Source organism: Caenorhabditis elegans, chromosome IV, assembly GCF_000002985.6.
Source record: "Caenorhabditis elegans chromosome IV".
NCBI lineage: Eukaryota > Metazoa > Nematoda > Chromadorea > Rhabditida > Rhabditidae > Caenorhabditis > Caenorhabditis elegans.
Window position 1 is genome coordinate 16970651 of NC_003282.8, and position 17041 is coordinate 16987691.

A 17041-nucleotide genomic window follows, 5' to 3' on the forward strand; every position below is an offset into this window, starting at 1 on the left:
ACACTGTTTTATTGAGAGCGCGGAGCTTGCTAATGAGAGTTGATATCGAGAAAATGCACATTAAACACTAAAATATTTTAGCTATAAATTTTTTCCCACAAAGTTCAGCCTAAAAAGTACTCAACAATAATTAATAGCTTTGTGTAGAAATGGTAACATTTTTGAATTTAGAAGCTTCTGAGAATTTCCTGTAAATAAGTAAATCCGTCTAAATAGTTCAATAAAAATAATGTTTTTGTGTCGAATTCCAATTTTCACAGGCACAAAAAAACAAAAATAAAAATTATGGAATTCCGGTTTGATTTCACTATCATAGCATCACCTGGTTGAAACAGTGAATTTTTCTAGTTTCAATTACAATGAAACAATTTGTACTATTTTTGAATTAATAGAAGATAAAACGTTAATTTTTTGTCTAGTCAAATAAGCTGGTGATCAGGGCTGGGACTTGTTCGTTTTCGCGTTTTCGTTTTTTCGTTATTTTCGAGGTTTTGACGAAAACGAATTTTTTCGTTTTCGTTTTCGAAAATGTTCGAAAAACGAAAATAAAACGACTTCTTCTTTTTTCTTCTAAGACTCAGTACTGAAGATCAACTTTAAAAACAAGAAAGGCAACAGTTTTCAGTTTTGGATAACAATTAAAATACTCTTTTGCGTAACAATAGATTCATTCATTTTAAGACAGGACGTTTCTTTGTTCTGAGCTCCAATGTTGGGCTATCTTATTGAATACACCGAATTTGGCTAAAATTTCATTCAAGCAACAAGTAAAACATATTTCCACAGTATCTAATAAATTTTTGATGATTTTTGAAAAATTAAAGCTTGTTGTTTCTTCAATTCAAAAATTCAAAACACAATTTCAGATGAAAAATAGAGTTACAGTAGAATCCTTATGTTCGAAAAGGGCTTTAAGTTCTATGGCCTATAAGCACTAATAGAGAATATACGGTAGTTTGTGAAAAGTTTTCGAATAAAAATTTTGAAAAATACGAGCTTTTGAGAAAATTTAAAGAAATGTCGCATATTTCGACCCCTACGAATTTAAACAAAATTAAAACATAAAAAATGTCGAAAAAAATTTTTTTTTGGTCGACTTCCAAAATTATGAGTGGCAAAAACTGAGTAATTGCCACTTTTTGACAGTAAATAAAAATTGTTCAAAAAATTTTTGAACAGTTTTATCATGATATTTGGTCATTTTAGGACTAAAGGAGTGGGTTTTAACAATTTACCCACTGGCACTACTCCACCTTTAATGAGCAAAGTAAGTCAATGAGAGAGAGGTAAATGAGTACTTGCCACCAAAAAAGCTTTTGAGGCAACATATGGCCTAAAAACTGTAAGTCCAGTTGTAGATTTGAAACAGTGCCATTTTCGTTTTCGTTTTTGTTTTCGTGTTTTAAAACGAAAATTTTCGTTTTCGGTTCTCTAAGTGAGTTGAAGCTTGATTGTTTGAACGCAAATCTTTTCTTTTATTATTAGCTTTACCCAAACCTACAGGTTCAAAAGGGACCTAATGCGCCCGCCACTACCACCGGGTTCTCCCACAAGTCCTTCAGATCCGGATATTTTCAACAAATTCTGAAAAAATAAATGACGATTTTTATTGTACATTGGGTTTCAAATAGTTAATGCCGTAAATGTTGAAAATTGAAAAAAAATTAATATTCACTAGCTTACTTAGCTTAATTCAAAAATTAACGTTTTATCTGCTAAAAATTCAAAAATAGTAGAAATTGTTCCATTTCAAAATGTAATTGAATCAAGAAAAATTAACTGTTTCAATCATGTATTATCATCTTTCGCCTTGAAGCAATTTGGATTTTTAAATCCTTCTAGTTGGTCGTTTTTTAAGAAGTTCTGGTTTGTCATTCTTTAACAATTCTTCGAAATTCTTAATACAATTTTCAAATTTTTGTTTGACGTTGTTCAATTCCTGCAGAATCAAATTCTGTTCAAATGTTCTCGTTTCATTCAGATTGTGACTTTTTTTTGAAAGTCTTCTTTAACAGTATGATTGTACATCATGCGTATCATCTGAGGTTGATTAATTTTCCTTGTTTCCTCGTTGAATGTTCAACTTACTGATTTGGAAAAGAAGCAAAACCAGTCAAGGAAAGAAGAGAATGATACAAGAGCCTTCGAGCAGCAAATGATAATTTGCTCATTATTTGGACAAGGAAAAGATGTTGAATGAAACAATCGAAGCGAAAAACTTGATAAATAAATGATAATAATACCTGGTTGAAACAGTTAATTTTTTTAGTTTTAATTACATTTTCAAATGGAACTATTTGTACTATTTTTGAATTATTAGCAGAAAAAAACGTTCCTGATGTCATCAACAAACTCAGATGTTTTTTCCATAATCTGACCTTGAAGTTTCAAAACTTTACTTAAATATATAAAAACCTCATCTCCCACTTTTTCATAAAAATGAGCAAAAAGTGTGCATAACCGTTTTCAACCTCTTTTTCCAATGTGCTTGATAAAGTTTGCATTTTTTTCTTATCAGTCTTAATTTTTAAAAACTGCGAAAAATAAATTAATACTCACTAACTTACTTGGCTTAATTCAAAAATTACCGTTTTATCTGCTAATAATTCAAAAACAGTACAAAATTGTTCCATTTGAAAATGTAATTGAATCTGGAAAAATTAACTGTTTCAACCATGATATAATTTTTATGAATTCAAATCCTTCTCACTTCTCTCTGTTTGCAATTTTTTGATGTTATCAAATTCTTGAAGCTCCGGTTCTTTTTGCAGCAACAATTCCAGTTCTTTGATTTTATTGTCGGATTTTTGTTTTTGAATATCCAGTTGTTTCAAAATCATGTGTTGCTCGATTAATTCAAAAATTACCGTTTTATCTACAAATAATTCGAAAATAGTACAATTTGCAATGGAAAGTTAAAAAAAATTAACTGTTTCAACCAGATATTATTATTATATAGCTTTTCATCTTCAACAGTGCATTTGAATTATTTTTCCAATTTTCTTGATAACGTTTGCTCGTCTTTCAATGAAATTTTAATGTTTCAATTTGTCGGCAAAGAGCTTCATTTTCTTTTTTTGTGCACTAAAGTTGAATGCTGATCTCGTCTTGAAGCTTTCTAGATTAGTGCACATTTTCTCCTTTTTAAAATAATTTTTTATTTACTTTTTCCAGCCGTTCGCACGCGCAAATCGCGTGCTCCGACTGGCACAAGCTGTATTATTTTAATGAATTGTAAAGTGATGACTTTTTTGTACAATTACATAGAGTTTTGCCGACCTTCAAAAAAGTTCTAGAAGCTTAATAATTTTTTAGAAAACTCTAGAAATTTTTAGGTTTTTATAGAAAGTTCTAGAAGTTTCATGATTTTTCTAAAAAACTCTAGAGATTATTTGTATAACAAAGAGTGTTTTCGTAAAATTGTGAGGACGCCCGTCTGGGTTAAACTCCCTGAAAAACAAAGTTAATGACCAAATTCTATTTTTCGAGTACAATTCAGTTAAAAAAATTTTTTTGCGTATTTCTTTAAAATAAAAATAAAAAAGTAGTACTCACTAGGCTACTTGACTTTTATCAAAAATTTGCGTTTTATCTGCTAATAATTCAAAAATAGTAGAAATTGTTCTATTTGAAAATGTAATTGAATCTGGAAAAATTCACTGTTTCAACCAGGAATTAATTTGTTTGAGATAAAATCTATTAAATAGCTAAGTTGAGTATTTATCAGGCTTCTGACTTCAAAAACCCTTTGTTCCTAACACTTTTCCAATTCATTCTGAACTTTTACTATGTAATTCATTAAAATTGAAAAAATAAATTAGTACTCACATGTTTACATGACAATCTTTTGTGCCGCATATGTGGCGCCGCTGCAAACTTTTGTACGGGTAATTGTGCCCCACCCTGTATATCAAAAATAACCGTTTAACCGAGCCCCAAAATGGAGAGTTTGGTCAACTCCTGGTTGCGAACAAATTGCGTTCTTGCCACGCTTCTTCTATTTTTCGGATGAATGCGCAAAATGCGGAAGCAAAAACGCTAAATGCGTCAGTACGCCGCCTCTACAGAGAAATTAACTTTTTATCTGCTAATCATTCAAAAATAGTACAACCTGTTCCATTTGAAAATGTAAGTGAAACTAGAAAAATAAAAATTAACTGTTTCAACAAGATATTATTATTTTATCATTCGATGAAAATGGGATTTTTGACTTGTATTTTGACAACCTGTATTCTCAAGACGTTATCGGCGATTGGTCATAATATCTAAATGAGGCTCCGCATAATCACGATAGTGAGAATGTATTTGCAATGATGAAAGAAAAGTTGAATGCCAAGCTGGAACATGCTCAAAAGAATTTTGTTGATGTTAAAAAAACTGCTCAAAACTTGATGAAGATAATGAGGTTTTAGCCGATGAAAATGAATGGTTGAAGACGAGGTTGGTTACAAAACTGTTTCAACAATTGCATTAAAGGAAGAGAAATTGTTGAAAAGAAAGTTAGTAGAAGATTTTGAAAGCACATTTTGTCCAAAGAGAAAGAAATTTAATGGAAACAATCGAGGATGATAAACTGGCAAACGTGTGTTACCAACAACAGACAGAAATTGAGATTGATCAAATGAAAAAAGAATTGGATACTCAAAAAAGTGTAATGAAGAAATGGTACACACTGATAATTCTGCGTAAGTTATTTATTCAGTTTTATTTTTTCAATAAAATAATTTCAGGCAGAGTACTGAATTGGCAAGACAAGTGGAACATGCTCAAAAGAATCTTGTGGATAATAATACCTGGTTGAAACAGTTAATTTTTTTTTTGGAGAAACAGCGAATTTTGATTGAAACTATCGAAGATGTAAAGCAGACCCAAAAAAATGCCCAAAAAAATGCTCAAAGCTTGAAGAAGAAAATGGCTGGTTGAAGACGAGGTTGGTTACATACCTGTTACTATTTGAAAATGGCATTCTAATTTTTTACTTATATAATTGCAAGTTTGGAAAACGAAATTTAAAAAAAGAAAGAGATTGGCAATAAAACCTGGTTGAAACAGTTAATTTTTTTTGGAGAAACAGCAAATTTTGATTGAAGAAGAAGAAAAGCAGACGACTAAAAGTTTGAGACATCATATGAAGAAACAAATATCCAAGGTTCAGAATGAGCTTGAAAAGTGTGAGGGATTGTGAATAAAAAAGCTTGATGGATGCGAACGAGGATATAAAAAGACAGGATACAATGAACATTGAGCAACGGCAAAAGGAATAGATAAATTGACAATGAACCTCAGAAAATCAGAAAAAATAAATACACTGGTTGAAACAGTTAATTTTTCTAGTTTCAATTACATTTTCAAATGGTACAATTTTTACAATTTTTGAATTATAAGCTGATAAAACGGCAATTTTTGATATGAGTTAACTTGTCAACTGTCAACAACTTTGTTAGTAAACTAAGCTGGTAGGTACTAATTTATTTTTTTTCGTTTTTTAGAATTACGGCACTATTCGAAACAAAAAACTCTATTTCATGAGAACTCAAAATTCCGTTGTTATGTTGATTTGGTGAAAATTCAAGAATTAATTAATTCTTAACCATTGCGTGACACGTGGCATTTTTTTGAGTTTTTTATGGATTTTAGCTGTTCTAAATCAGCCAACTTTCAACTTTGTTTCAGTTTTTCTTCAATTTTTTTTTTGGATTATCAAAGTTGACAGCATTTTCAAGAAGAACATACATTTGAAATTTGAATATGCAAGAATTGAACAAAGTCCTACAAAAATCTGAAAATTGGATTAGAAATTTCAAAGAAATTTTAAAATATGGCATGCCAGAGCTTATACAAATGGCCCAACTTAAGCAGGAATTGCAAGAGCCCAAAAATCTCCAAACAATTCAATGAGAATGAATTTCCAAAATAATATAACAATTGCAAGATCATCAAATCTCACAAATTTAATAATATTATGAAACGGTAGAAAATTTGTGTGACAATTTTTAATGTTGAAATTTTGAATACTTAAAAAAAACAGTACTTTTCAGCATAATGTGACATAAACTATAAAACCAAAGTTAGCAGGAACAAAAGTTGTCGTGGCGAGACCGGGCACTGTATTTCTTGACACAAAAAGCGCCGAAAAATTCGCCGCACACCACTGGTCTACGGTCCACCAACAAAACCTAAACCAAAATAATGAAATCAAAACTGCTATTCTAGAATAATTCATTTGCTGATCAACTGGACCCCGCCACTGCTGCAGAAGACGACACATTCGAAATTTCAAAATTCATATCGAAAAGCTTGATAAATAAATGATGATAATACCTGTTTGAAACAGTTAATTTTTCTAGTTTCAATTACATTTTCAAATGGAACAATTTCTACTATTTTTGAATTATTAGCAGATAAAACGATGATTTTTGAATTGAGTCAAGTAATCTAGTGAGTACTATTGAAAAACATACGGTGTCTGGTCTCGACGTGACAGTTTTCTTAGTTTTCAAAAAAACATTTTTTTGAACAGTACTTTTCAACATAGTTTGACATTAACTATAAAACAAAAATTAGAAAGACTAAAAGTTGTCGTGGCGAGACCGGGTACTGTATTTCTTGACGCAAAAATCGCGAAAAAAATAGTACAAATTGTTCCATTTGAAAATGTAATAAAAACTAGAAAAATTCACTGTTTCAACCAGGGATTATAAGGAGTTTGGGTAACACCTGGTTCATTATCACAGACTTAGCAGTACTTCAATTGAAAATGTAATTTTTGTAAACCCATCATATCAGTTACAACGCTGCCACTAGTCATAAAATTAGACGATTTTTCCAACAATTGAAATTAGAATTTGAAAACTCAATTAAAATTTGTATGAAAATGTTGATTTTTTTTAAGTTTGAGAGGTGGAATTTATAATCGGAATTTTTTCATTTTAGATTACAAAAAAAAAACAAAAAATAATTTATTGTTACATACACATACGCAAAATATTGCGATTTTTGTGTCAAGAAATACAGTTCCCGGTCTCGCCACGACAACTTTTGTTCCTGCTAACTTTTGTTTCATAGTTTATGTCACATTATGCTGAAAAGTACTGTTTTTTTAAATATAATAACAGTGAAATTTACTGCACCTTTTGAAGAAAGTTTTAGTTGTTATTAGAACATTTTTTAAATACAATTTTTTTTACTAAACTGTTTGAGTGAATTTACTTATTTACCGGAACTTTCCAGAAGCTTTTAATTTCAAAACGATTACCGTCTGTACTCAAAACACTAATTGTCAAAGTAACATGTTCCAAAAGTTGATTCATTTTTAACCATATCGTAAAACATAGCATTTTTTAAATATTTTTTTGAAATTTTACCTGTAATCAGAGATATAAGCTCTTCAAGTTGATTTGTTTAGGACCATATCTCAAAATTTTGTCTGGGAAAAATGTGGAGAGATGTTTTGAGCATTCAATTAAAATAGAGGTATGAACAGGTGAAAATTCTCATTTTTTTTTAATTTTTTTGGAATTTTTTTTGACAAACCTGCTCTTCACTGGATGATGCCATTTTGTCACCTTCATCAAGTCTGAAAAATTGATTTAGCAAAATTTTCAAAATTCAAAAAAGGAAATAATGTTCAAATTTACACTTCAAATTACATGAAAGCTATTTGAAACAGTAAAAAATGTATTTTTCAACTATGTTTTTAACTTTTTTTAATTCAAATTTCTCAAAAGTTTTTAAACTATATTACATATGTTGTAATGTTTTGTGAATGTCTGTTTCAAAAAAATCTTAAATTTCAGAAATTGTTTTCGAAAATGCTGTGATTATCGTATCATCTTCTGTGACGTCACAGCTTACAGTGGCAAGGCGTTTTAGGCGGTTGGAGAAATATTGCTTTGAGGATAGTAAGGTGATGTGGTCGGGGTGCTGTAGTAGTACTGTAGAGGTATTGTAGGCGTACGGTAGTATTACTGTAGCTTTGGAGAAAGTAATTTTTTTCTTTTGAAGGGATATTGGTCAGGGGTTTGTATATGGTACTGCAGTCCTCTAGATAGTTCGAGAAAATTCTGAAATGTTCTTGAGCCTTCTGGAAAAATCGGGAAAATTCTAGAGATTTCCAGAGTTTTGTGGAATTATATGAATTTACACTTCAAATTATATGAAAGCTATTTGAAACAGTGAAAAATGTATTCTGTTTTTAACTTTTTTTTGAATTCAAATTTTTCAAAATTTTAAAAACTACACTTCATATCTTGTAATGTTTTGTGAATTTCTGTTTCAGAAAGTTTCTAAATTTCCGACATTTTTTTTCAAAAATTGCTATTGTTTTGGTATAATGATCTCCCTAAAATATGAACATTTTGAAACTTGGAAGTTGATTTCTAAACTGGAAATATGAAAATACAAGGTTTAAACTAATTGTAAGAAAAAATTGTAAAACATGAGCAAGATGAGTTCAAATGACAGTTCTTGGGTAAATATAGTGTTGGCAAGTGTCTGCGTCTCTTGTGTCTTCACAGTGTATTTTCAAAAAAGCTTAACTTGATCATTAGAGAAGATATCGAAAAAATTGTTAACAGAGGAAATGTTAAGCATATTAAACACTAAAATACTTTACTTAGAAGAATCTGGAAACATTTTTGAAAGGATTTGTAAAGAGATTTGAACTTTCAAAAGTATTCTGGAAGTTTTTCAAAATGTTCGAACTGAAGTGAGAATAAAAGAAGGAATACTACTGAAAAATCAAACCAAATTTGAAAATGTTGTAAAACATTAATTTGAAAATTTTTATATATTCAGAAATTTTTATATTTTTACTGTTTCACTAATTTCATTTCATAATTTCATAAATTCCAAGGTTGTTGCGTCTCTTTGTTGGAGAAATCTAGACCTTTCTGAGAAGGGGAACAATTTTTGAAAGGATTTGTCAAGCGATTTGAATATTCTAAAATATTCTAAAAGTTTTCAGAAAGTTCAAGCGAAGTCCCTAGTTTTCCAGAAAATGAAGAATCTCTGGAACAAGGGTGTCAAGTCCCGTGTCCCGTTTTTCCCGTTGTCCCGTTTTTTGAGTGTTTTCACGGGAACGGGACGTCCCGCTGTCCCGTTTTTTTTATTTTTACGGGAACGGGACAATTTCCCTCATGACTTTGTTGCACATTTTAAAGTTCTGTTTATTGACACCCTTGCTCTGGAATGCCTCCAAAAGTTTGAAGAAATTTAAAAAAATTAAAAAGTTCTTACGTTTAAATTTCAAGGAAAAAATCAATAAATCTCCATTTAAATAGGCTCAGACAAAATTTCTCAAAAACTTATTCAAATGCTTTTCTAATAAAATCCAAAACTTTTAACAAAATGTTTAAAAAATTTCACTGTTTCATCGCTTGGTCTTGTTGACTGGCACAGATAATTAAGTAATCATCAAATTATAAATTTCGCATACATTTCAGTCACAATGTTTTTTGTCGACTTTTGACATATCTCACCAAGTTTTGCGTTTCGAATAGTTTATGCCGTAATACTTCAAATTTGAAAAAAAAAGTAGTACTCACTAGGCTACTTGACTTTTATCAAAAATTACTGTTTTATCTGCTAAAAATTCAAAAATAGTACAAATTGCTCCATTTGAAAATGTAATTGAAACTAGAAAAATCAACTGTTTCAACCAGGTATTATCATCATTTATTTTGATAAGTTATTTACTCAGGCTTTCATTTGCTTTTCTATTCGGTAGTGTTGTATTAGAATTATTGAAAACGCTGAAATTTATTAAAAATTACTTAAATTCAGCACTACGTTTGTAGACGGTATTATATGAGAACTACATGAAAATTCTAAAACCTTTATAACCACAATATCGATGCATAAAAAACTCGATGTTTCATATGGAATAGGTGAAACTTTATTGTTCAGTTATAGAAAAAAATTAATTTGTTCGGAATTTTTTTTTTTGCAAACTTTTCGAAGTTTTTACACTTAAAATAAGAACATAACGAAACAGAATTGAACAACTATTTTTTATGTTTCGAAAACCAAAAGTTGTATTTAATTTTAAAAATACGTTGGTTTTCAGTTACTCTTTTGGGTACGTTTACTGTTTCTTGTGGTTTTTTTTTAATCGAATAATATATAACAAAAATTGAATTAAATTTGAAAATGTTTCATTTTTTAATTTCGGAAAAAAAATTGAATATTTTTACCGTTTCACTAGTTATATTTCAAAATTTCAAAATTCGCTCCACAATTGTAAAAAAGGATTACAGGAACCAGAATTAAAAAATATTATAGGGATTATATAAGTTGAATTTTTCATTCTTCCACATTTTTTTTGTGTTTCTTCAATTTTTTGAATGTTTTTTCAAGTTCCATCAAGGAAATCTGCCTATTTTTTTCAGAAACTGAACAATTTCTGGACTGACTTCAAATTTCTCAAGGACCTGAAAAAATTAAAAACACTTTGAAAACAGAATTTCAAAAATTGTTTAAAACTTTCTGGAAAAAAAAAAACTAAATAGACCGTATTCAAAAATTTTTCAGTGTTTCCATTCATGTGAGCGTTATAACTTTTTTTTCAATTTTAATTTTTGGTGAATTTTCATTGAAATTAAATTGAAAGAAAACAATGTTTCAAAGCCAACATTTTCATCAAAAAGTTTAAGAATTTCACTGTTTCATAGCTTTTTCTTATTGTCTGGTACTTATAATAAAATGTTTAAGAACTTTGATTCGTTCTTTAGTATTTTAATTCTTATTAGTTCTGTTAGAGAACTGTAAGTTTAACAATTTTCAGCTTACTTCTTTCAATAATTTGCAAATTTCTCATTGCGGTTTGTCTCATCTACGAAAAATGCGGGAATATTTTTTCAGAAAAATTGTGACGCAAGCAAGCTCTTACCATGCAAAATCAGATGAGATGTCTGCGTATTTTCTACCGCATTTTTCGAAGATCAAATCGAAATATGACTTTCTGACTCCACGTGAATTTGGTGAATAATTCGAAACATGATTATTGCTAATTTGGAAAAAGTTATATAAAAACAAGATGAAACTTTACAAAAATTCACACTAATAGTCGTGTGAAAAACTCTATGTTTTATACAAAATGAGTGAAGTATGACATAATTGTTAAGTTTTGAAAAAAAAATGTTATTAATGTGGCTTTCAATTGACTTTTCGAAGTTGTTGTAATTAAAATAAACAGTGTTTTTTTTTAATTAATAACGTAAAAAAACAGACTCGAATAAGTTTTTATATAAAAAAAACAATTTTCAAAATTAAAAAAAATCACAAATTATATTTTATTCTGAAAATATGTTAGATTTTTACTTTAGGTCCATTCACTGCTGTCTTCAGCCCACAATAAAAAGACAAAAATAGGATAACCATCGCCGCGCATGGATAATGAAGACTCTCATTTAGAATGCAATCGAAAAAATCAAATCAAATTTGAAAATGTTGTGAAACAGTAGGAAATTCATTTGACAATTCATATTTCAAAGATTTGAATATTAATACTGTATCATTAATTTATTTTCAAAATTTATAACAATTGTTAGATCATAAGAAGAAAATGTGATTTAAAAAAATCTATACCAGCCAGTTTAGAGTTTAAAAATTAGATTGACTGAGCACTTTGAAAATTTTAATTTTAAAGAATTTATATTAACATTTATTTGAAATTTATTAATAATCAAAACCGTTATTTTCAGCCAAAATTATGTTGTAAACTCTGTTCGGATACATCATCAAGACTTATTGATGTGTGAAAAACGCGATCTTTATATGGAAAGAGTGAAACAGTACTTGATTGTTGAATTTTTGAAAATAATTAAATTCTTAAACAATTAGTCAATGAACCAATTTTTGAAATCTTCATAATTAAACTAATATAGCAAAACAGACTTTGAAAAAGAATTAATTGAATAATACGTAATAGATTAGTCTCCAAACTTTTTTGTTAGTAGGCTTTGGTTTGGTAACTTGATCAGTTTGACAATGGTTTGAAATAAATATTGAGAAAAAATACAAAAATTTGTACTTGATTCTGAAAATATGACCTAGCCGCACGGGGTTTTAGTGAATCAAAAAAAGTTAATACTATTTAAAGAAAATCAATTTAAATTTGAAAATATTCTGAAACGGTAGAAAATTTTGTTGACAACTTTTGTATGTTTAATTTTCGATTATTATTACTGTTTCACTATTTCAATTTCAGAATCTCAGAATTTAATTCGACATTTGATTCCCTTAGCACATACCCCCATTACTCTATATTTTATATGGATTAAGTGAAACATGACATGATTGTTTAATTTTGAAAATAATATATTTTGTCATTAATGCTAAAGGTGATCAATTTTTTGAAGATTTTTTCAAAATTAAACAAGGACGGAACAAGACAGACTTAAACAAATTAGCAAACAACGTATTAAAATAATTTTAAAAATACCAAAAACTATTTATTGTTCTACTTAGTTTCGTATTTAAGGAAAACATCATAATACTATTCAAAATAATCAAATCAAATTTGTAAATGTTGTGAAACAGTAGAAAATTAATTTGACAATTTTTATATATTTAGAAATTTTAAATGTTTTTGCCGTTTCACTAGTTTCATTTCAGAATTTCATAAATTCTAGAATTGTTCATATCTTGATTTCACCCAAAAAATAAATTATAATCTGACGTCAATTAGTTTTTAAAAGCTTCTGGAAATTTCTGGAATTTTTTTGAGAACAGTTCGAAAACGTGCTGAAATGTTTTCAAATTTCTTCGGAAAACTTCTGAAAAATTACAAAACTTTTAAAAAAATCTGAAGTTTCCTGGAAAAGAGGAAACATTTTCGAAAGGATTTGTAAAGCGATTTGAAGATTCTAAAGTATTCTAGAAATTCTCAGAAAGTTCGAGCGATTTGACAAAATGATTGAAAAATTATTCAAACGTTTTTTCTAATAAAAACCAAAATTTTTATCGAAATTTTTTTAAAATTTCACTGTTTCTTGGTTTTCTCTTATTGACTGGCAATGTTAAGCCAGTGGTGAAAACTCAGAACTGGAAAAAGTTAATTAAACTTAAAACTTACTGTTTTTTTTGAGTTGCAAGGCTTATTAGAAGCTGTTGCAAATGATTGATTAGTCTCAAACCCCAAAAAAAGTATTTTAAAATTTGCTTTATACTGCTAGAATACTTTGAGAAACAATTATCAAATTTGAAAATGTTTTGAAACAAGGGAATTTTATTTGACAATTTTTTTTCAAAATTTGATAAATGGTACAATTGTTAGATCGTATAGATAACATTTGTTTTTAAAGGATCTGCACCAGCCATAATTTAAAGTTCAAGAATTAGATTGGCTGAGCACTGTGAAAAATTAATTTCAAGGAATTTGCATTGATTTAAAGTTTAAGATATGATTTGTTGTTACTCAGATCACCTGAAGTAACCAACAAGAAAAATTTAGTTTACAATACATTTTTATATTATGTTGCCGCCACGAACACTATGAACTAAAACAAGTTATCAAATTTGAGAATGCTATGAAACTGTAGAAAATTTATGTGACAATTTTGATCCCAAAATTTTGAAAATTAATACTGTTTCATTAATTTCTTTTCAAAATTTTATGAATGCTACAGTTGTTGAGCATACTCGAAGTGCATCATAATTTGTGTAAATGACTAAATGAAATATGTACAAATTGTGTGTTCTTCTCATTTTCAAAATGTGACAACTTTAAATCCGAAATACGGTGCCAGGTCTCGGCACGATCGTTACGTGTTGAATGCAAAATATGACCAAATTACCGAGATATAGCTTGCATGAGAGTATAAAAGTTGGTGGCAAACATATCCAATGGCATTTTTAGGGGGTCGGAGTTGCGTTACGTGGCTGAAGTGATTTAAGTGGAAAATTAGCTTTCAAATAAAATACAACTTTAATTAAATTACAGAACAACTGAAAATATTATAGGGGGGAGTCAGTTTAATGCCGTTGTGTATCTTTATGATTTTTGATTTCTCTGCAAGTGAATACTATAAAATAAATCAATTTAGATTTGAAAATATTCTGAAACGGTAGAAAATTTAGTTGACAACTTTTTACGTCGAAATTTTGGCTATTATTACTGTTTCAATATTTCAATTTCAGAGTCTCCGAATTTGACTGGTCAGTTGAAAACGCTAAAATTCATCAATTTCACGGAGGTTTTGTAGTTAAATAAACCCATAACAAAAAATACTTGAAGAAATTAGCAAACAATGTCTTGAAACAATTTTAAAAATTCCAAAAACTATTTATTGTTCTACTCGTAAGTAGTTTTGTATTTATTTTAAGTGAATGTAAAAATACTATTTAAAAAAAATCAAATCAAATTTGAAAATGTTGTGAAACGATCGAAAATTAATTTGGCAATTTTTATATATTTAGAAATTTTAAATATTATTGCCGTTTCACTGGTTACGTTTTGGAATTTGATAGATTCCAAAATTGTTGTGGTATTCTTTGTACCCAAAAAAATAAATCATAATCTGACGCTAACTACATTTTGTATTAGTTTTTAGTAGCTTCAGGAAACTTCTGGATTTTTTTGAAAGCTGGTCGAAAAGGTAAATTTTTTCAACTAAAAATGTTTCAAAATTTTTCTGAAAACTTTTGAAAAAAAGCTGAAGTTTGTTGGAAAAGAGGAACAAATTTTGAGTGAAGCGATTTGTAGATTCTAAAGTATTCTAGAAGTATTCAGAAAGTTCTAGCAAAGGAATGTAACTAATTTTCCAGAAACTGATAAATCTCTGGAATGTCTCCAAATCTTTGAAAAATTTGAAGAAATTGAAGTTATTTTGAAAATTTCAAAGAGTTAGTCATGACAAAATGTTTCAAAACTAATTCAAGTGATTTTTCTAATTAGAACCGAAATTTTTAACAAAATGTTTGAAAAATTTCACCGTTTCATGGTTTTATCTTATTGACTGACACTGGCAATTCAGTAATCCTTCATTCGAAATTGATCATCAAACTATATTTTTCGTATACATTTCAGTCACGATTAAAAAATAAATAATTAAATTAGTACTAACTAGCTTACTTGACTTAATTCAAAAATTAATATCTGCTGATAATTCAAAAATAGTAGAAAATGTTCCTTTTGAAAATGTAATTGAAGCTAGAAAAATTAACTGTTTCAATCAGGTGTTATTATTATTATTAGTTTTTTTCACGTTAATCAACTTTTCCAAGTTTTTTTTTACAATTAAAATAAACACATAACGAAACAGAATTGAACAACTATTTTGTTATGTTTCGACAACCAAAAATTTAATTTTAATTTTTGGTGAATTTCCATTGAAATTGATATGTAAAAACTTTAATTTTAAAAGGAAAACAATGTTTCAAAACCAACATTTTTTTCAAAAAGTTCGAGAAATTTCACTGTTTCATGGTTTTATGTTATTGTCTGGCACTTATAATTAAATGTTTAAGAACTTTGATTCGTTCTTTAGTATTTTAGTTCTTATTAGTTCTGTTAGAGAATTGTAAGTTTAACAATTTTCAGCTTACTTCTTTCAATAATTTGCGTAGATTGTGTCTTAGGTCAATTCATTGCTTTTTCTTCAGCCCACTATAAAAAACAAAAATAGAACATAATTTGTACAAACAACGTAATAATGTTTTTTCTAATCAAATAAAATTTGAAAATGTTGTGTAACAGTAGAAAATTCATTTAAAAATTTTTATGTCAATCATAATCAAGGGCTACATAACTACAATGCCTTGTAAAAAATTTTTTTGTAAAATTTGTATTATATAAACCTGACAGGAAGCTTGTTTTATGTAACTTACTATGAAAAAAAAACAAAATATTAATACTGTTTCAATAAGTTCTTTTCAAAATTTTATGAATGCTACACTTATTAGATCATATATAGGAATGTTTGATTTTAAAGAATCTATACTAGTCATAATTTAAAATTTAAAATACGATTTGTTGTTCCTCAACTCACCTGAAGAAACCAACAAGGAAAATTTAATTTACATTAGATGTTTTTTTGTCACTGAATACGAACAAAAACAAGTTATCAAATTTGAAAATGTCATGAAACGGTAGAAAATTTATTTGACAAATTTTATTCCAAAATTTTGAATATTAATACAGTTTCATTCATTTCTTTTTAAGATTCCATAAATGATACAATTGTTATAATCATAATTTGTGCACCAACTTTGTGTTCCTGTCATTTTCGAAATGTACCAATTTTTAAGCAAAAATACGGTGCCTGATCTCAGCACGATCGGTACCTGTTGAATACAAAATATAACCAAATTTCCGAAATATACTTGCAAGAGAGTATAAAAATAGATGACGCAAATAAAACATGTCCGATGGCATTTTTAGGGATTCGGAGTTGCGTTCCGTGGCTGGAATGATTCAGGTGGAAAATGAGGTTTCAAATAAAATACAACTTTAGTTAAATTACAGAACAAGTGAAAGTATTATAGAAGCAGTCAGTTTAATGGCGTTTTGTATCTTTATGATCCTTTCTTTAGTTCCTCACAAGTCCATCATTGCCGCAAAGAAATCACCAAATTTGAAATAGTTTTGAAACAGTAGGTAATTTTTTTCCCAAAAGTATTTAATTATTTGCAAAAATTATTACATTTAAAGACATATTGTAATTCTTCTGAGCTGGGAAAATGCCAAAAAAGTTTTGTAAAATTTGTATCATATAAACCTGACAGGAAGCTCGTTTTATTCAAAATGCTATGAAAAAAAAACAATTACCAAATTTGAATCGAAACTGTAGCAAATTCATTTGACAATTTTAATGTCGAAATTTTGAATATTAATGCTGTTTCATTCATTTCTTTTCAAAATTTTATGATTGCTGCAATTATTAGATCATGTAGAGAAAATTTACACTCTTCATAATCACAAATTCTAATTGGATTACATCGTAATTCTCTCACATATTGTAGTTTCAGGAAATTCTGATGTTCTGGTAGCAAAGTTTAATGATTTTTCCGAAGTTTAGTGATCGAAAAAAAAGTGTAAAAT

General features: G+C 28.5%; 85 non-coding genes and 1 pseudogene across 86 annotated transcripts; 46 read left to right on the top strand and 40 right to left on the bottom strand.

Moving 5' to 3' along the window:
• Window positions 1–419: 419 nt before the first annotated feature.
• 21ur-11174 lies at window positions 420–440 on the top strand. The gene has a single exon (NR_067927.1).
• Window positions 441–1825: 1385 nt separating this feature from the next.
• 21ur-11835 lies at window positions 1826–1846 on the top strand. The gene has a single exon (NR_067928.1).
• 21ur-13905 lies at window positions 1827–1847 on the top strand. Its single transcript, NR_067929.1, has one exon.
• Window positions 1848–2189: 342 nt separating this feature from the next.
• 21ur-6242 lies at window positions 2190–2210 on the bottom strand. The gene has a single exon (NR_067930.1).
• Window positions 2211–2710: 500 nt separating this feature from the next.
• On the top strand, window positions 2711–2731 carry 21ur-8834. The gene has a single exon (NR_067931.1).
• A 245-nt stretch (window positions 2732–2976) lies between these two features.
• On the top strand, window positions 2977–2997 carry 21ur-5159. Its single transcript, NR_067932.1, has one exon.
• A 1190-nt stretch (window positions 2998–4187) lies between these two features.
• Y116A8C.199 lies at window positions 4188–5223 on the top strand (annotated as a pseudogene). Its single transcript has 2 exons — window positions 4188–4685; window positions 4731–5223. Coding segments are annotated over exons 1-2 (991 nt in total).
• 21ur-9980 lies at window positions 4204–4224 on the top strand. Its single transcript, NR_067933.1, has one exon.
• Window positions 4205–4225, top strand: 21ur-11846. The gene has a single exon (NR_067934.1).
• 21ur-7498 lies at window positions 4501–4521 on the top strand. The gene has a single exon (NR_067935.1).
• Window positions 4502–4522, top strand: 21ur-12448. The gene has a single exon (NR_067936.1).
• On the bottom strand, window positions 4740–4760 carry 21ur-3529. Its single transcript, NR_067937.1, has one exon.
• 21ur-14687 lies at window positions 4743–4763 on the bottom strand. Its single transcript, NR_067938.1, has one exon.
• Window positions 4745–4765, top strand: 21ur-10339. Its single transcript, NR_067939.1, has one exon.
• On the bottom strand, window positions 4987–5007 carry 21ur-8971. The gene has a single exon (NR_067940.1).
• On the bottom strand, window positions 4988–5008 carry 21ur-11912. The gene has a single exon (NR_067941.1).
• A 31-nt stretch (window positions 5224–5254) lies between the features above and the next one.
• On the bottom strand, window positions 5255–5275 carry 21ur-11547. The gene has a single exon (NR_067942.1).
• A 629-nt stretch (window positions 5276–5904) lies between these two features.
• On the bottom strand, window positions 5905–5925 carry 21ur-5949. The gene has a single exon (NR_067943.1).
• Window positions 5926–6267: 342 nt separating this feature from the next.
• On the bottom strand, window positions 6268–6288 carry 21ur-8243. Its single transcript, NR_067944.1, has one exon.
• A 434-nt stretch (window positions 6289–6722) lies between these two features.
• On the top strand, window positions 6723–6743 carry 21ur-4373. Its single transcript, NR_067945.1, has one exon.
• 21ur-14506 lies at window positions 6726–6746 on the top strand. The gene has a single exon (NR_067946.1).
• 21ur-1660 lies at window positions 6727–6747 on the top strand. The gene has a single exon (NR_067947.1).
• A 63-nt stretch (window positions 6748–6810) lies between these two features.
• Window positions 6811–6831, bottom strand: 21ur-12169. The gene has a single exon (NR_067948.1).
• 21ur-8823 lies at window positions 6812–6832 on the bottom strand. The gene has a single exon (NR_067949.1).
• Window positions 6833–7240: 408 nt separating this feature from the next.
• 21ur-8516 lies at window positions 7241–7261 on the top strand. Its single transcript, NR_067950.1, has one exon.
• A 2-nt stretch (window positions 7262–7263) lies between these two features.
• On the bottom strand, window positions 7264–7284 carry 21ur-3232. The gene has a single exon (NR_067951.1).
• On the bottom strand, window positions 7267–7287 carry 21ur-1132. Its single transcript, NR_067952.1, has one exon.
• A 312-nt stretch (window positions 7288–7599) lies between these two features.
• Window positions 7600–7620, bottom strand: 21ur-14357. The gene has a single exon (NR_067953.1).
• A 195-nt stretch (window positions 7621–7815) lies between these two features.
• On the top strand, window positions 7816–7836 carry 21ur-8372. Its single transcript, NR_067954.1, has one exon.
• A 272-nt stretch (window positions 7837–8108) lies between these two features.
• Window positions 8109–8129, bottom strand: 21ur-6948. The gene has a single exon (NR_067955.1).
• A 169-nt stretch (window positions 8130–8298) lies between these two features.
• 21ur-11725 lies at window positions 8299–8319 on the bottom strand. Its single transcript, NR_067956.1, has one exon.
• 21ur-13208 lies at window positions 8315–8335 on the top strand. The gene has a single exon (NR_067957.1).
• 21ur-7923 lies at window positions 8318–8338 on the top strand. The gene has a single exon (NR_067958.1).
• A 366-nt stretch (window positions 8339–8704) lies between these two features.
• Window positions 8705–8725, bottom strand: 21ur-3807. The gene has a single exon (NR_067959.1).
• A 131-nt stretch (window positions 8726–8856) lies between these two features.
• 21ur-13129 lies at window positions 8857–8877 on the top strand. Its single transcript, NR_067960.1, has one exon.
• 21ur-4583 lies at window positions 8860–8880 on the top strand. Its single transcript, NR_067961.1, has one exon.
• Window positions 8881–9411: 531 nt separating this feature from the next.
• On the top strand, window positions 9412–9432 carry 21ur-3408. Its single transcript, NR_067962.1, has one exon.
• A 264-nt stretch (window positions 9433–9696) lies between these two features.
• 21ur-3347 lies at window positions 9697–9717 on the top strand. Its single transcript, NR_067963.1, has one exon.
• Window positions 9718–9826: 109 nt separating this feature from the next.
• Window positions 9827–9847, bottom strand: 21ur-2718. The gene has a single exon (NR_067964.1).
• Window positions 9830–9850, bottom strand: 21ur-235. The gene has a single exon (NR_067965.1).
• A 78-nt stretch (window positions 9851–9928) lies between these two features.
• 21ur-5864 lies at window positions 9929–9949 on the bottom strand. The gene has a single exon (NR_067966.1).
• Window positions 9950–10132: 183 nt separating this feature from the next.
• Window positions 10133–10153, top strand: 21ur-12909. The gene has a single exon (NR_067967.1).
• On the top strand, window positions 10134–10154 carry 21ur-10356. The gene has a single exon (NR_067968.1).
• Window positions 10155–10237: 83 nt separating this feature from the next.
• Window positions 10238–10258, top strand: 21ur-6240. The gene has a single exon (NR_067969.1).
• 21ur-6709 lies at window positions 10239–10259 on the top strand. Its single transcript, NR_067970.1, has one exon.
• A 719-nt stretch (window positions 10260–10978) lies between these two features.
• Window positions 10979–10999, bottom strand: 21ur-1526. The gene has a single exon (NR_067971.1).
• A 161-nt stretch (window positions 11000–11160) lies between these two features.
• On the bottom strand, window positions 11161–11181 carry 21ur-11030. The gene has a single exon (NR_067972.1).
• Window positions 11182–11392: 211 nt separating this feature from the next.
• On the bottom strand, window positions 11393–11413 carry 21ur-1733. The gene has a single exon (NR_067973.1).
• Window positions 11414–11727: 314 nt separating this feature from the next.
• 21ur-4725 lies at window positions 11728–11748 on the bottom strand. The gene has a single exon (NR_067974.1).
• A 79-nt stretch (window positions 11749–11827) lies between these two features.
• 21ur-7389 lies at window positions 11828–11848 on the bottom strand. The gene has a single exon (NR_067975.1).
• A 177-nt stretch (window positions 11849–12025) lies between these two features.
• Window positions 12026–12046, top strand: 21ur-14168. Its single transcript, NR_067976.1, has one exon.
• A 20-nt stretch (window positions 12047–12066) lies between these two features.
• 21ur-11262 lies at window positions 12067–12087 on the bottom strand. The gene has a single exon (NR_067977.1).
• 21ur-9916 lies at window positions 12070–12090 on the bottom strand. The gene has a single exon (NR_067978.1).
• A 132-nt stretch (window positions 12091–12222) lies between these two features.
• 21ur-4570 lies at window positions 12223–12243 on the bottom strand. The gene has a single exon (NR_067979.1).
• Window positions 12231–12251, top strand: 21ur-8610. The gene has a single exon (NR_067980.1).
• On the top strand, window positions 12232–12252 carry 21ur-4360. Its single transcript, NR_067981.1, has one exon.
• A 220-nt stretch (window positions 12253–12472) lies between these two features.
• 21ur-8242 lies at window positions 12473–12493 on the bottom strand. The gene has a single exon (NR_067982.1).
• Window positions 12494–12638: 145 nt separating this feature from the next.
• 21ur-3436 lies at window positions 12639–12659 on the top strand. Its single transcript, NR_067983.1, has one exon.
• Window positions 12660–12676: 17 nt separating this feature from the next.
• On the bottom strand, window positions 12677–12697 carry 21ur-12683. Its single transcript, NR_067984.1, has one exon.
• Window positions 12698–12875: 178 nt separating this feature from the next.
• On the top strand, window positions 12876–12896 carry 21ur-12322. Its single transcript, NR_067985.1, has one exon.
• A 135-nt stretch (window positions 12897–13031) lies between these two features.
• Window positions 13032–13052, top strand: 21ur-6197. Its single transcript, NR_067986.1, has one exon.
• Window positions 13053–13120: 68 nt separating this feature from the next.
• On the top strand, window positions 13121–13141 carry 21ur-14237. Its single transcript, NR_067987.1, has one exon.
• Window positions 13142–13155: 14 nt separating this feature from the next.
• 21ur-8463 lies at window positions 13156–13176 on the bottom strand. Its single transcript, NR_067988.1, has one exon.
• Window positions 13177–13471: 295 nt separating this feature from the next.
• Window positions 13472–13492, bottom strand: 21ur-2681. The gene has a single exon (NR_067989.1).
• A 137-nt stretch (window positions 13493–13629) lies between these two features.
• Window positions 13630–13650, top strand: 21ur-14679. Its single transcript, NR_067990.1, has one exon.
• Window positions 13633–13653, top strand: 21ur-4925. Its single transcript, NR_067991.1, has one exon.
• A 347-nt stretch (window positions 13654–14000) lies between these two features.
• On the bottom strand, window positions 14001–14021 carry 21ur-291. The gene has a single exon (NR_067992.1).
• Window positions 14002–14022, bottom strand: 21ur-12078. Its single transcript, NR_067993.1, has one exon.
• A 140-nt stretch (window positions 14023–14162) lies between these two features.
• Window positions 14163–14183, top strand: 21ur-10583. Its single transcript, NR_067994.1, has one exon.
• A 299-nt stretch (window positions 14184–14482) lies between these two features.
• 21ur-7957 lies at window positions 14483–14503 on the top strand. The gene has a single exon (NR_067995.1).
• A 27-nt stretch (window positions 14504–14530) lies between these two features.
• Window positions 14531–14551, bottom strand: 21ur-9359. Its single transcript, NR_067996.1, has one exon.
• On the bottom strand, window positions 14534–14554 carry 21ur-13575. Its single transcript, NR_067997.1, has one exon.
• Window positions 14555–14665: 111 nt separating this feature from the next.
• 21ur-11566 lies at window positions 14666–14686 on the top strand. The gene has a single exon (NR_067998.1).
• Window positions 14687–14978: 292 nt separating this feature from the next.
• On the top strand, window positions 14979–14999 carry 21ur-3812. The gene has a single exon (NR_067999.1).
• A 332-nt stretch (window positions 15000–15331) lies between these two features.
• Window positions 15332–15352, top strand: 21ur-7022. The gene has a single exon (NR_068000.1).
• Window positions 15353–15418: 66 nt separating this feature from the next.
• On the top strand, window positions 15419–15439 carry 21ur-13125. Its single transcript, NR_068001.1, has one exon.
• A 193-nt stretch (window positions 15440–15632) lies between these two features.
• 21ur-11697 lies at window positions 15633–15653 on the bottom strand. Its single transcript, NR_068002.1, has one exon.
• Window positions 15654–15897: 244 nt separating this feature from the next.
• On the top strand, window positions 15898–15918 carry 21ur-13492. The gene has a single exon (NR_068003.1).
• 21ur-12121 lies at window positions 15900–15920 on the top strand. The gene has a single exon (NR_068004.1).
• Window positions 15901–15921, top strand: 21ur-3035. The gene has a single exon (NR_068005.1).
• A 102-nt stretch (window positions 15922–16023) lies between these two features.
• Window positions 16024–16044, bottom strand: 21ur-5532. The gene has a single exon (NR_068006.1).
• On the bottom strand, window positions 16025–16045 carry 21ur-14404. The gene has a single exon (NR_068007.1).
• Window positions 16046–16184: 139 nt separating this feature from the next.
• 21ur-1370 lies at window positions 16185–16205 on the top strand. Its single transcript, NR_068008.1, has one exon.
• Window positions 16206–16527: 322 nt separating this feature from the next.
• On the bottom strand, window positions 16528–16548 carry 21ur-1356. The gene has a single exon (NR_068009.1).
• A 333-nt stretch (window positions 16549–16881) lies between these two features.
• 21ur-10774 lies at window positions 16882–16902 on the top strand. The gene has a single exon (NR_068010.1).
• Window positions 16903–16967: 65 nt separating this feature from the next.
• Window positions 16968–16988, bottom strand: 21ur-10171. Its single transcript, NR_068011.1, has one exon.
• Between the last annotated feature and the right edge of the window lie 53 nt (window positions 16989–17041).